General features: G+C 36.6%; 1 protein-coding gene across 5 annotated transcripts in view; it reads left to right on the forward strand.

Moving 5' to 3' along the window:
- The window catches only part of kifc3 (kinesin family member C3), a 46,522-nt gene that overhangs the window by 19,729 nt on the left and 10,624 nt on the right, over positions 1–16,169 (forward strand). For all 5 annotated transcript variants that reach the window (XM_081372821.1, XM_081372822.1, XM_081372823.1 and 2 more), the window contains exons 2-10: positions 1,793–1,935; positions 5,261–5,468; positions 7,360–7,499; positions 7,740–7,805; positions 8,611–8,733; positions 9,917–10,198; positions 11,538–11,711; positions 14,314–14,461; positions 15,449–15,579. In XM_081372821.1, the coding sequence (XP_081228947.1) occupies positions 1,793–1,935; positions 5,261–5,468; positions 7,360–7,499; positions 7,740–7,805; positions 8,611–8,733; positions 9,917–10,198; positions 11,538–11,711; positions 14,314–14,461; positions 15,449–15,579 (1,415 nt within the window). The remainder of the gene's footprint in view (positions 1–1,792; positions 1,936–5,260; positions 5,469–7,359; positions 7,500–7,739; positions 7,806–8,610; positions 8,734–9,916; positions 10,199–11,537; positions 11,712–14,313; positions 14,462–15,448; positions 15,580–16,169) is intronic.

The raw sequence follows: 16,169 nt of genomic DNA on the forward strand, positions 1-16,169 counted from the left end.
TGATAATGTTTTCACTGCACGTTTATCTTGAAGGATTACTTCCCCCAAAAATGAAGATCCAGTCATTATTTACTCACTGTCCAGTTGTTCCAAACCTGAAGGGTTTCTGTTTCTTTCAAGTAACACAAACAGAGAAATGATTAACTTGGTTTTTTTTTTTATGTTTTGATGCAGTTATTGACTGAGGACTAAAGCTCTGAAGCTTCAAAAACGAAACCAAAAGCACAAAAAAATTATCATAAAAGTTGTCCACAAGACCAGGGATGTCTGCAAGAAGAAAAAACAATTGCAACTAAAAATTTTCAATATATGCTTATTCGTCATGTTAATAATTCAACTCTGAGATAATTTTTAGCATTTATGTAACTACTTTGCAGTTCTAGAAGACATGAGACTCTTCAGACCAAACCATCAGCGAGAAGTTTCTCTAAACGCATTTTAAAACGGAAATGACAAAAAGCAACAAAAGCATCTGTTCACATGAAAACAACATGGACAGACACAAACACTGTGTAAATGGCCACTTATTTATATGACACCGCTGTAGCAGGATTTTCTCAGTTACCTCTCACAAAGTAGCCTTTTGTTCACATTGTTTGTAGGTGAATATCTACTTCATGTTCTCGATACTGTTTTTTTTTTCTGACGGAGAAACCACTTCAGATGATTCATTGAGAGCGCAGTCCGAACAAATACAAATTGATTCAGACCATTTTGCAAACCAGTTTGTCCAATTCACTTCCTGAAAAGAAATAACAGACTCAAGAGAATGATTAGTTCACAGATAATTGGCTTCACTGGTTCAGTCAACAGAAATACGGGACATGTATAATAACTGCTGAAATATTGCTGGGAAAACATTTCTCAGGTCAATCGGAGCTCATGCTTAAGTGTGTACAATCGTACAGCTGTAGGCGCCACTGCACAAGACTCTTGATATTCCTAATCTTCTGAAATCATACGATGGGTTTATCTGAGGAATAGATGGAAATTGAAGCTGTTATTAACTGAAGATCTTGACATTTGCTTCTAGATCCCCTTCATGAGAAGTAGCTGTCCAATCAGTGAACGAATCCTTCTTTTGAGTTTATTTATATCTAATAATTATATTTTAATGTATTTCAGCTTTATTAATTTATATCCCTCATCTGGACTACTTTCATGGTGCTATTGGGTCCATTTCTTCCCGTATAATTATATAATTTAATAATAATAATACTGGTAACACTTTACAATAAGACCTCATTAGTAAACATTAGTTAATGCATTAACTTTAACCAACAATGAGCAATCATTTGTTACAGTTAGTTAATTGTTACAGTTAATTTGTTAACGTTAGTTCATAAAAATACTGGTTATTTTTAGTTTGTTTGCTCAGGTCTATTAAATAATATTAACAGATGCAACTTTTGGTTTTAAAAATGTTGAAATTAACATTTTAATTAAGATTAATAAATGCTTTAGAAGTATTTTTCATTGATAGTTCATGTTAACTAATATTAACAAATGGAACCTTAATGTAAAGTGGGTTACTTTACTTGGGTTTATTTTTTGTTACATTGTTACAGTGTAATTATATATTTAAGTACTGAGTAATATTAATTAACAACATGTGCTTACTATAGGGTTAGGGTTAGTTGCATGTAATTATGCTTAATTTAATGTTATTGCTTTGGTAAGTATGTAACAAAAACACTGTAAAATAGTGTTACTGTAAAGTGTTACAGTACCTCTTTACTTGTCGTAATGGTAACCATATTTACTGTTTTTGTTGTTTGTGTGTTTTCTTCAGCGAGTTCCCTGGATATCCTGATGAGTGATGGTGAGGAGGAGAGCTCCTTCCTCTCGTTGCCCAACTCTGTCCTTCAGCGCCACTGTTTGACCTCTGACCTCTCTGAAACGGCAACCTCAGAACAGCAGCAGTTGCTGATACAGGTACGACCCTGCGAGTGGTGTTTGCGAAGACAAGATTGTTCATCTTTTTTGTCAGTTCTAAAGGATCAGCCACTGGACAATTAATATTATTAGTTGTGCTCACTAAGGCAAGCATCACTATTATTTTTGCTCACAACTGGATTCAGGTTATTGCTTCTAAAAACCATTCAGCACACTTTACTAGCCTGAATAGCAACAGTCGGGCAACCAACACCATCACCAACACATTTTCTCTAGATTATGTGTACTAGACCAGTTACACTACCGTTTGGGGTCAATAAATTTATTTATTTATTTAAAGAAATTAATACTTTTATTCAACAAGAATGCATTAATTTCATCAATTACAAAAGATTTCTATTTCAAATAAATTCTGTTCTTTCTGGAAAAATTCATCCACAAAAATACGAAGCAGCACAAATGTTTTCAACATTGATAATAATCATGTTTCTTGAGCAGCAAATCAGCATATTAGAATGATTCCTGAAGGATCATGTGACACTGGAGTAATAATGCTGAAAATTCAGCTTTGCATCTCTGGAATAAATTACACTTTAAAATACAAAAAAAAAAATTTACTGTATTTTTGATCAAACAAATGCAGCCTTGATGAGCAGAAGGGACTTCTTTCAAAACATAAAAAATGCATTAAAAATATGCATTAACCTCGCAACCATCTGTTTCTGTGATTGTGTGTTGTGATTGAATCATCTTCACCAGATCACTACATTAAGGAGCTGGTTTCTGTGTGAGCGCTCTGTCCTATATCTGTGTGATCTTTGCGGAATTGATTTTACAGGTTTCATAGGTCACAGCTAACAGGCAGCGCTGCCTTTGTGTTCTGTGTTCAAACAATGTTATCGGCTTTAGGGCTTCTCGGCGCAGCTGGTTGCTCAGGCGGTCTGTAAACGACCACAGGCTCACTTTGTTTCAGTGTGAGATTCCCTCAGGGCAACATCTGCAGGCAAATCCCATTTCATTTAGTTGATTAAATTAGATTAGGGCTGATATTTGCTTATAGACAGTTTCAGATCTAAAGCACCTCTTCAGTTTTTGAGCTTTAAATGGAAAGATTTATAAGACTATAATGAAGGATTGGACCACTGGTTGACAATTAAAACGAAACGTTTATGGGTTCTGAAGAAAAATGTGTTTGTCCACCATGATGCTAAGGTTGGGGGTTGGTGCCACTGCTTTGATGTGTGGTTGTTATTTGGTTGCTTACAAGTGGAATAAGTCCATTGAAACATGGGTATGGTTGCTCCAGCCGTTTGTAAGTTCTTACTTAAATTGAAAAGTAAAGTCCACGCTAGAGGTAACTAGCCAGTTTTATAACTAACTCTCTACTTTATTTGGTTGCACCATTTGTTTTTAAGGCAGAACATAGTTAGTAGGTCGTAAGCTCTTCGTGAAGTAATGTGTTGTCACATATGATGATACCTTTTAATGTTCCAATAGCAGCCTTCAAATATGCCTTCAATTTATCATTGATTCTAACTTTTGCCTCACATAACTAACAGTAAAATTATGTTGCAATTGAAATGCAGTACTACTTTTCATGTAAAACATAATACATATATGTAATATAACATTCTGAAACTGTATTTGAAATTAATAAGGATACTGATACTGAAAAAAACATAAGAAATTAAATGTATTTATTATGATTGATTTTATTTGACATGCATAACACGGTTTGCTGTTTAGGAAGGGGTTTTGTTGTAGAGCTACTAACAAAGTAATTTATTTACATAATGTTCTCACTCTTAAAATGTAGATGAGTGTAAATGTCAACATGATCATGTATGTCTAAAGGATTGAAGTCTGTCGATCTGCTGTTTTATTCCAACCATTTCTCCTTATCGGAGGCTTCCAGAAATATTTAGATTATACATAGTTACGTTTCAACAAATTTAATAGTGCAGTGCAAAAATATTTAGTAACTTTGTGCCCCTTTACATCAAAACTAGGCTAAGTTGTAACTTGCGCATTTACCCCTTGTTGATAGATATGACTCCAGTGGCTCATCTGAGTTACATAACACGATCCACTGTAGGTTAATGATACACTAGGAGTACAGTCCTCCTTTCTTTGATCTCCAGGGGTGGGTGAAGCGTCTCTGAAAAGGACAATCTAGAGTAATAGAGATTTGAGTGTGCTTGGGTTTCCAGTCTTTTCAACATACCATCAGCACAGAAGAGATCCGATTGGCTGGAGATCACATGTATGGTTTGTCCAGGCCTCTGCTTTTCAATGCATTGACGGCTCTTCTCAATACAAACAATAGTTTAGACGCGGGATAGCTTTGTATGTGCTTCTCTAGATCTATCTGTGTTGACCAGGCAGTGTTACCTGTAGAGGTACAATGAGTCAGTAGTGGGAATTTCCACTGAAATACAGGATTTTAAGACATCAGGTTTTCAAATCTTCAAAAATAGCATCATCTCAGAGAGTTGGTATGTGCATATTTTTCCTGCGAAGTTTGAGTTGAGTGATTTTGTTCTTTTGTGTGTCATCTGTCATCCATCAATGTCACATCACTGATCCTTTTCATGCTTTTCTGCTCCTTTCTTCCCTCTCGGTCCTTATTTCTGTGTGTCTGCACTGCCTTCTCTCCATTTCACCTGCACAGAAGGTTACTTTGTCCTGTTCCTGGACGTCTGCCTACGTAATTCCCTCTGATTCTTTCTTTGTGCTTAGCTGTGTGCTACTTGCCTCGTTCTGACGTCATCTTTACAAAACACACTGTACTGCTGTAAAGTCTATTATGTTCATAGTTCTCCTTGTTTGCTTAAATCTCTCTACTAGAGGTTTTGTAGTCGTCTGAGTTCCTGAAAACTGTATCCGAGTTAGTTTGTGCCAGTAGAAATAGTCACTTGCTCATTAAGCTCTCTTGTTAAAGGAATTGTTTAATTTTGTCATTTTTTTACTCATGTCATTTCAAAATATGTTATTGTTTCTTTTGATTACATGAGATATTTTTGCAAATGTCCTGGCTGATCTTTTTGTTACAACAAAATCATACAGTGACCAATTTTTATTTTATTTTTTAAGTCTGAACTTGTTTTGAAATTATAAAATTGTTTTTGTTTTCCGTGGAATAAAGTCATACGTGTTTGGGATGACATGAGTATGTTGTGTAAATGACACTTGAAGAACCTGAAGAGCACTTTCTCAGTAACCTGGTTGTTTCATTATCATTTTAGAAAATCCTCCCACTTATTTTTAAATGTCCTTCCTGCTTGTCTTTAGTTTGTGTGTAGTTCAGGTCGTACAGATGCCATTCATGGTTGAATTTACTCCGATTTCTTGTGTGTTTGTGCAGACGCTGCAAGAGAGAGTTTGTGAGTTCCAGGCACGCTTGCGCAACGAAGACGCAGCGAAACAACTCCTGCTACAGCGACTGCAGACACACGACCACCAGCTCAACCACGACAGCCACCATTACGAGGAACATTCATCCTTTAACCAAGAACCTCAAGAGCAGCTCAGACTGAACGGCGTCCAGCTCAACCAAGCTGTGTCCCCTACAGGTGAGGAATGTCAAACTATAATTACACACATCGGGTCACACTTTATATCAGGTGTATTTAACTATATGTACTTGCATCAAAAAATATTGTTAGGTACAGTTTTCTTATTATTCTGTTCATGTTGCATTGCAAAACACTTGCTGCTATTGAGGTGGGATACGTACGTTTAGGGACCGGTTTGATTTGAGTGGGTTTAAGCGGTAAGAGACGGGTCTACAGTGGAATTATAGATTTAATTACAGCTGTAATTACATAAAGGTATTTTATAAATATGTACAATGGGAAAAAAAAAATATGTACACAAGTGCATTGTATCAAATGGTTAGTTTAAATGTTAATACATAGTTAAAAGACACTTAATATAAAATGGGACCAATTTTATTATTATTATTATTATTATTATTAATATAAATGTTTATATTTATAATATTTAATTTTTATTATAATAGTTTATATTTCTATACATTTTATTATAAATGTATTCTTTTATTTATTTATTTATTTTCGCTGTCAGGCAGAAACTTTGTATCTCTAAAAACACTACTTTTAGGAAATGGAAAAGTATTTTTTAAATAATTAAACACCACGTTGTCAAAGTGGCTTTATATATGGTCAGACGCTTGCATCTGTGATTTACATTATTAACATTTTACCAAAATCGAGCTGATGAAGAAATTTATAAAGGTTAAAGGTTTTTGACCAGCGAATGTTGGACATATACATGTTTTGTCCGTCATTAGAAAGGCTGCATCTGAGGCAATAAATGCATCTGTTACGACCGCTAGGGGTCGGCTGTAACGGGAAAAGGAATGAGTCTCACTACCAGAGAGATATCAAAAAAAGAAATGTTTATTTCCAAAAGGGTTTAGCATCAGACAAGGCCAAAATAACAAACACAAACACTCTTTTCTTTAACCTCTACAATTCCGGAAAAAAAAAATACAATTGAAACTTACCTACCTACCTCCCTAACCAAAAACAATGTGAAAAGATATACAAAATAAAATGGCGGCAAACCCTCTACCTCCCTTAATTTGGCAAAAATATATATAAAAATATTTACTGGAGATAAATGTACAAGTTCGTAGCAAACAATGCAAAACAGAATCCAAAATCGTAGTCAAACAGGCGTGGGTCAGTTAACAAGGATAAACAGGTTCAAAATCACAATCTCCAAATAATCACTTACAGCACAATCTCAAATAAACACTCACAATCTCTCTGATACGACACTCTAGATAAGACGATGATGATACAAAACAATAGCGAAGTGGTTACGATCTACGATGGCACAATAGTGGCCTCTCTTGAGTGTTTGGGGCGGTCCTTATATCTGGATCAGGTGTGGAGGAGAACCAGTCGCAGCCTTCAACAAATTATCACCAGATACCGCACACCTGTAACACAAACAAGCACATGCACATACACAGAGACAATAAATGAGCAAATGACTCGGGTAATAACAGTATCACATTATGCTTTCATCAACTATTAGGTTATAAAGTTTATTGTTGCTATGTGGGCGCTCCGTTTTTTCTGATGAAATATGGAATTACAAGGTTTCCACCCGACAGTGACAATATTTATGTAATATTAATAAAGCTGTTTATACATATTTACATTTATCAACAACATTGACACTGTTATTGAACTGAATTGATTTGACATTGAACTGACTTGATCTGAATAATGATAGTGTTGTCTTCTGTAGAGCTGCTTTAAAATAGAATTTGTTTCATAATTGATGAATTTTGCAACATTAATGCTGTCATTTTCCTGTTTATTAGTGAAACAATCTGTATAAAGTCCTACGTAAATGCATGTGACCTAAAAATAAGAAAAAGCTGCTTGCATTGGCATTAAGTGTGTGTTTGTATGTGTCTCTGTGTAGGTGTGAGGAACTCTGGTGCTTTGACACAAAGACCTCTGGATTTTCCCAGCGCTGTACAAGTGAGTAAAATTAACTCACAGGAGCAACTGCAAAAAGACGAGGGAGAACAACTCGCTCTCATTACAGGGCTGCGCACACAGGTACGTTACACACAAAGAATAGGGCTCAGTTTTCCAGCCAGATTTAGAAGAGCACTATCAGATCATTTACATTCCTCAGCCGCCGTGTGTCCTGACCTTTTTTGCGTTGATATTCATTGTTTCTGTCTGGATGGATTAAAGAAGATTGATACCTCATAAATGTGAATGCATTAAACTTGCTGACTCGTTTCTTTTTAAAGAGATTTGGCTTAATAATGCTGTTTGTTTGTGGTTTTGTAGGTCAAGGAGCTGGAGGAGAAACTAGTGGATCAGACACAGGAGGTGGAGAGACTGCGCTCTGAGCTGGTGAGAGACTGAAACCGGGATAGAGAGAGGGATTATTAGGGACAGGGAGAGCTGTCACAGTTGTGTGAAAACACATTTCTATTGTTTTATAAAGAACACTGACCTGATTTAATTTTATGATGGGCGGTGGAGGGAGTGTTAACCTGGTTATCTGGTTTTGTGATAGCAGAGGAATGTGTCCCTGATCTGATCTCTAATTTTAGATTGGCGTGGCTGTGCTTATCTGTACTTTGACAAATTTGTCCCCAGAAGCTAAATATGATGAATCCTTTTCTCATTTGTAGTAAAAAAAAAGAAAAGCCAGTTCATAAAATAATTCACATTTAATTTATTTAATTTTAGGGTTTTTTTTTAACACGGAGCATTAAGTTACTGTACCGTTCAAATTGTGACAGACATTTATAATGTTACAAATATTCTATTTTAAATAAATGTTCTTTTGAACTTTCTGTTCATCAGAGAATCATGAAAAAGCATCATAGTTGCACAAGCAGCACAACAGTTTTCAACATTACTGATCATAAAAAAATTATTTTGAGCTGCAAATCATCATATTAGAATGATTTCTGAAGGATCATGTGACACTGAAGACTGGAGTAATGATGCTGAAAATTCAGCTTTGCATCATAGAAATAAATTACATGTTATGTATAATATAGAATCATATCTTCCCCCAATTCTAAACATTTTTGGGGGGGTAAGGATAGGCTTTGTAATTATAATTAGGTGTATATAAAATGAATTAGAAGTCTACATTAAGTCCTCATTTAGTTAGCTAAGTAAATTTGTGTGTGTGTGTGTCTAGGGGGCGACAGATCTGGAGAAACAGCTCGAGGTGCTGGAGAGTGAAAACCAGCGGCTCAAACAGGAGCTGAGGGCCAGTCACACCCAGACCAGCTGCCCTACTGCCCACTGCCCACACAGCCAGGTATACTCGCACTACCATAAACACACCATCTTACTTTTAATGAACAATCTAAATCTTTCCAACCAGGTTGGGAATCACTGCAAACCTCAGATACAATCATACAATCCGATTGGTTACTTGATTCTTGAAATTAGGGCTGTCACGATTCCTCCATTAAATTAGAGTACGCTTTTAAAAAATCCTTGATTGCAATTTTACCCATGTCGAGTAACCGGCAAAATGCCAGAAGTGTCTCATTCCATGTACGAGAATCCATGAACCGCATTATTAGACAGTTTTCTAAGGATGCATGATGTATTAAAACCATTTAAAAACCATTCTGTAGTATAGTGCTATTGTGAATTTACACAGGCTGATATGCAATTAAATAAATATATGTCTTGCAGGTTTTAATATATATGATCTTTAATTATTTACTAAGTGCGTCTTAGAGTAGCTCTGTTCACAGTAAATGCTGCTTATCACAGTAAATACTGTTATTTACATGAGTGAAATACTCCTCAAACTCTATCTCATATGCTGTGAGTTTAGTGTACTTTATAACGTTCATCTGAGAACGTAATGTGCAAATCATTTATAAACCTATGCCAACACAGGAGAATATATCAATACTTTTGTAAATATGCAAACTGTTCATCGTGACTTCAAAATAAGTTTAAACCCTTGCTTGTTCACATGTTCTTGTTCAAGAAATTACAGTGGCTGTAGCACTTCTGTCGTAAAGAAGTGGCCAAATATTAAAGATTAAGTAAACATTTTGATTAAATGTGGTTTGGCCAATATTAAAAATGTATTTGATCTGCTGTAAAGTGTAATAACTCCAGGCCGTTGGCGCCCTCTGCAGGCGTTTGTTATAATACATAATGGACACATGATGATTCCTTATACTATGTGTATTATATTATCTATTTGAACTGTATTGTTTTATAAAACCATATGATTACTTGCTATTGATGCTTTATATGAAACACATATCCTTGCCTCATTGTTATTATATATGTATTTTAAGTCATTTTTAAGGCTATTGTTTTCTTAGGCCAAAAATATCAACCGATAGGTCAAAATAATCGAACGATTACCAAAAATAATCGTTAGTGACAGCCCTACTTGAAATGCTATCTACCTTGTGTTTATTCTCACAGCTGTTTATCCTCTGTTTTGTTATGTAATGTGTCGGCCTCAGGATGTGGAGGCCCTGCGTGGAGAGCTGTGTCGTAAGGGCGAGGAGTGTCGCGAGCGCGAGCGGCGACTGGCTGCGCTGGAGCAGCAGGTGCAGGAGAGGACGGGTGTAGTGGTTCAGCTGCAGGAGCAGCTGGAGGAGGTCGCGCACCACAGACAGCAGCTCCAGAAGCAGCTGGAAGAGGCGTCATGCCACAGGAGCCAGAGCGAGGATCAGCTGACCTCTCGGCTGCGTGACGCTGAGGAAGCTCTGTCTCTCCAGGCTGCACAGCCGCCGCAGGTCAAGGTGAGAGTGATAACAGAGCACAATGTTTGAGAGCTTGTTGACTTGAAATTGTTGAATGTTGGTTACACTTTCTTTTAAGGTGTCCTTGTTGCAGTGTAATTATATATTGTTAAGTACTGAGTAATATCAATTAACTACATGTACTTATTTTAGGATTAGGGTTTGGTTTGGGGTTTGTTGCTTTTAATTATGCATAATTTACTGTTATTACTACAATACAAGTATATATAAAATATGTAACAAGGACATTAAAATAAAGTGTTGCCAAAATGTTTTATTGAAATGTAAGCTTGAACTTCTATCATAGAGGCTTTTTGTGGATTTGAGTTATTTAGCAAACGCTTAAACGCATGTAAGGCCCAAAAAAGTAAATAATAGTGTCACATTGAGACTAGAGACTTTATTCAAAAAAATTACTTTTAATATGATGCTGGACTGTGAATGTACAGTAACACACACTTCATGTTTAAACACATCAACAGTTTTGCGTAAAATAAACGCCAGTTAACGCAGATTGTGTTTGTTACATTGTTTAATGTTGTTCCTATCCCCACCATGCTATTTGTTTAATGATTTATGCATTTTGTTTTGATTGATTCATGTATTTCATTGTGTGTAATATTTAAAGAAGTGAACACAAGATTCATGTTAAATGTGTATTTCTTTGTTTCTGTATAATCACATACATATTATAAACAGTCATACTTGTGTACTGGAACATCTTTCCCACTCTGGATTTAAAATTAACAGAAGTAGAGACAAAGTAATGTAAAGATCGTCAAAGACAAATGTCCATAATTAAACTAATGTAAGGGTAGATGTTGTTACATCCTAAAAGCAAAAATAAGGTGTATATATTCCCAGAATAGAGACTTAGAGATTTTCCCGAATAAGTATAATTTGTCATTATTGATAAATCACAATTTCTTATTTACAACTCACTCACATCAAGCATCAAGTACTGTGTCCAGTTTCCACATCTAGAGAAATTATTCATACTGAAAGAGATAGACAATTATTCCTTCTTATTAATTTCCCTCAGAATGGCCAACACAGAGTCCGGCTCAATTTCCATTTTCTTCCTTCCATTTTTAACCTTAAATAGTCAGCTCTACTGCACCTTCAGACTGCATATATATATATATATATATATATATATATATATATATATATATATATATATATATATATATATATATATATATATATATATATATATATAATATATTCTCTCTACATTTAGGATACCATATATAGCCTGTGAAGGCACATACTCAGGGCTGATGATGAACACCTCATAAAAGTGAATTAATGTGTCTGTTTCTCACTCTTCCTGCAGTATGTGACCAAGACGGTTGAAGTGGAGTCGGCTCAGTGTAAGCAGGCTTTAATGGAGGCTCAGGCCCGTAACCAGACGCTGCAGGAGCAGCTGTGTGTGCAGAGACAGCTCCTCAGAGAGCTAGAACAGCAGCTCCACGAGTCCCAGAGAACCAGCGGTCAGCTCCGCCAGCAGGTATCACAGTCGCCTCCTGCACCAGCCGCTCTGATACATTCTTAGCATTTGAGTGTCCTGGATTATCATGTGGCCGGGTGCTTCTCAGATCTGACCCCGTTTGTGGTGACCGTGATGGTCTGTTGATCTGTTCACGTCTTCTCGAATCCCAAGTGTTTTGATTATAAGTTTAATGAAGGCCCTATGTTTTCATTTTTTCCCAAATTTTGCGTTTCGCGTTTTAATTTTTCTGGATTCCAGGAGTGGTTTAATTATCTAATCAATTGAATTCATAAAACTTTAACTTTTTAACAATAATATATCACCATGAAGTGTTATTTTTTTTAACTGTTTTTACTTTTCTAGACTCTGTTTTATGATTTACAACTAAATAAAATGCTAAATTTATGATCTAACTTGCAATTTAATTAATCTTTTAAAAAATAATCAAATTAAATTTGAACAATTATGTTCTTTATTTGGCAAAGTGCTGCACGACATAATTCTACTTTTTTAAATTAAAACTTGGAGGAAAATTTATATTGTGTGGTATTCTGTAAAAATAAAGTTTTATTAAACTTAATTATTACTTTTGTTATTATTTTGAGGAGTGCATGTTACTGTGCACTAGTAATATAATTCATCATTTCTGAAAGTTAAACCAAACTTCTTCTTTTTTTTTTACTGGTTGTTGCAACGCCCTTTGTGTCTGACGATAGTTTTCTCAGATGAAATGGTGAAATGCTGGTGAGGTGGCTGTCAGAGCAGCTCTGGAGGTGAAGTTCATGTGTTCATGTTCTGATATAGTGAGACCGCAGACGCTGAAACACCACGAGCGTCACTCATGCTTGAGGATGTGTAGTAGACAGAACTGCTCTGTTCATTCACACAGACATGCAGAACATGCTTATTTTATGGTTTAATATTCAGAGACACTTATCCATATCGTGAATTGATGACATTTACATCTCTACTTTTATTTATTCATCCAACTTTTACCAGATTCTGTAACATTCCGCACTATTCTGTAAATTCCATTTTGTATGATGCCGTTCCATGCATCTAGTTGAAGGCCTCTGTGATTGCGGTGTCGTGGAAGAGCAGGTTAACGGCTCTCTCTCTTCACTTGCGTTGCAGCTGAGGATGGACCGCGGCCGTCTATATGGTCTGCTCTCCAAGGCGGTGGGTGGGGGTAACACAGAGGTCACCCACAGGCTCTCCAAGGTCAAACAGATTACTCTGCAGCCGGCAGGGGTCAAAGGTCAAAAATGTGTCATGGGTCAGATTGCAACTTTGATTATAGGAAATCATATATTTGAGGTCCCATTTTAAGCGCTAATTGCAAATGTAGATTCATGTTCGCTGATGCTCATTTTTGACCTATGAAACCCTGAAACTTTGCAGAGTAACTAGCTCACATTCTCTTCAGGGTCGCAATTTTGTGTTCTTGCAATAGTATTCCCATGATCTACTGTGAAATAGTTGATGTCACTCCGTTGTGTACTGCAGATGTACAGTATTGATCGTGTGTGTGACCCCGGATGCCCCTCCCAAGTATGTGACCAACAGCCCCCCCTCCCACCCCACAGGTCACTTAACCTAACTGCATTAAATCTGTCTAACAAATGACTGTGGTCAGTATTAGATGACGTCTTTAGTGCTGGTGGTGTCTGTGTTGCTTTGGTCAGAGATCTCAGAAATCATTACTGGCTTTGCTTGAAAGCAGAACGCAGGTTTTCTGATGTATGTGTGTTCATCTGTTGTGTGTACATCTGTATAGGGGTGTTTACACTGACAGTGACTCTGATATAGTTCAGTACAAACAGCTATAATCAACCAATCATACAGTGAGTTGCAAATGTACTCGCTGTCATTGTAAAAGCTCAATTAAAGGGACAGTTCACCCTAAAGTGAAAGCCATTTACTCACCCTGGTGTTGTTCTAATGCTGTATGTCCTCCTTTCTTTTATGGATTTTTAATTTTTAAAAAATGTCCTGCTCGCAAGCTTTTTTAAAAAGATGCTGAAGGATCACAGAATGACCCCAATCACATGCTGTATATTCTATGTTCTTGACTAGTAGTTCACTCTGTCTTGCCCAGAAAAAGCACACAAGTTGTGATTAAATCAAGATTGACAAAAGCGCACCAAACCCTACCGTACACCCACTGAACACTTGGGATATCCTGCACATGTTGCATGGGATCATTCTGTGGTACTTTTGCGTCTTTTTTAAAAAGCTTGATGCTGGTTGCTATTCCCTACCTTTATATGGACTAGCGCGAGTGTGACATTTTGTTTTAAATTCTCCTTTTGTGGTCCATAAAAGAAAGATCTTACGGCACTAGAACAACACCAGGGTGCGTAAATGATGTCTTAACTTTCATTTTAGGGTGAACTATCCCTTTATGGTGTAAATTAATTTAGATGTAACTCCTTGTGTAAAACATTCACTGTTTGAATAGAGCTTTTGGCCTCAGTGTAACCTCAGTGTTGACCTCAGGGTCAGATGTGTTGACAGCAGTGTGTGTGTGTGTGTGTGTGTGTGTGTGTGTGTGTGTGTGTGTGTGTGTGTGTGTGTGTGTGTGTGTGTGTGTGTGTGTGTGTGTGTGTGTGTGTGTTAGATCCTGGTGTATGAGGGTGAGATGGAGAGAGCTCAGGGCCAGCTGGAGGCAGAGATGCAGAGTCTGGAGGAGGAGAAGAACAGAGTGATCGAAGAAGCTTTCATCAGAGCGGAGAGTGAGATGAAGGCCGTCCATGAGAACCTAGCAGGTGAGACTTCAGTGAAGCTCACAAAACCTGTTAATTACAGGCTGTGTTTCACCTTCAAATCAAAAAAAGAAATTAGTAATTATATTGTCCCATTATGACCTTTATGATGTCTTGCATTGTGACATTATTTTCATGAAAATTCATGAAAAGCCTCAATGCAAAAAATAGGGAACACTTGTTACGCATTACATGTACTTATATAATATAGAAATAACATTAAATTATGCATAATTACAAGCAACTAACCCTAAACACAACCCTAACTCTACATGTTGTTAGTACATGTTTTTAATTAATATTACTCAGTAATTTTTTGTGTACCAAGGACACCTTTAAAAAAAGTCTAACCAAAAATATTTCAACTAAAATATGTATAGGCCTATGCTGCCTTATATTAAAATTGTAATTGTAACATGTCATTTTATTACTGTAGTATTTTTAAAGACTTGTATACTTATGCAGTTTTTTATTTTTATTATTGCTTAGTAATTGCTCTTTATTTAATCTTGACATTGTGTCTTGAGATTCCATTTTTGGACTCATCAGACAGAGACTTTTAATAAACAAGAACAAAAAATGTGTGCTCATTTGGCGTAAACCTTATTGATTCTTCACCTTAATCAGAATCACTGTTTGAAAATATTGGAAATGACAAAAACAAAGCTGGCACAAAAAAATAAAAATTATAAATAATATCACAATGCAAAAAATATAGTTATGACTCTCAAATTGGCATTTTATATAATTTTCTTATATTTCATTGGTTACACTTTATAATAAGGTTTCATTTGTGAACATTAGTTAACATGGACTAAGAATTAACAATACTTCTACTTAGTAACAATACTTAGTTTATGCATTAACTAATGGTAACGAGTGAGACCTTATTGTAAAGTGTTATCATTTCATTTGATTAAGTTTACTGTTTGTCTTTTGATCTTGTGGTGAACATGAGCTACAACTGCCTCTAATGCTCTGTTTGTGCAGGTGTGCGGATGAACCTCCTGACCCTGCAGCCGGCCCTGAGAACCCTCACCTGTGATTACAACTGTCTGAAGAGACAGGTGCAGGACTTCCCTTACATGCTGGAGAAAGCCATCACTGAGGCCAAGCAGGAGGTGAGACAAACACACCAGCCTGACCACAGATCGTAAAAACTGCAGCTAAATTCAGTTGTCAGGTCACCTTTTAGTGCTTAATCATGTTCTTTACACACACACACACACACACACAGTACACTCATTTACGAGGAGTGACAACCGGATTCACAAAAATTCTGTGCAGTGTGTACGGAACCGAACTGGTTGTTGATGTATTCTAACGTGCATCAGGGATGTGTATCTCATCTGAATGTGCGGTGCAATAAAATCACAGGGGAAGAGGTACAAGCCTTGACTCATTCATGTTGCCAGATCATGATAGAAAAACCGTAATTAACCGAAATAAATTCAAAAGCAAAAAAAAAAAAACACAATTTAGTACTGAGAGGTGACTTTATGTGTGCCAGAGTCCTGCACGGGTCCATTTTTGGAGACCCGCCCCCGCCCGTACCCGCAAAGTTCAGCACCAGATCCGACCCGTCACCCGTCATAATATCAAAATGAAATCCGCACCCGCCCAGACCCGTTCATTTTCGGCCCGTTACCCGACCCGTGCCCGCGATAAATCACACACAAGCTAAAATCTATGGAGAGGTGGGGAGGCGTTC

Source organism: Scardinius erythrophthalmus (genome assembly GCF_964197995.2).
Source record: "Scardinius erythrophthalmus genome assembly, chromosome: 8".
NCBI classification, from domain to species: Eukaryota; Metazoa; Chordata; class Actinopteri; order Cypriniformes; family Leuciscidae; genus Scardinius; species Scardinius erythrophthalmus.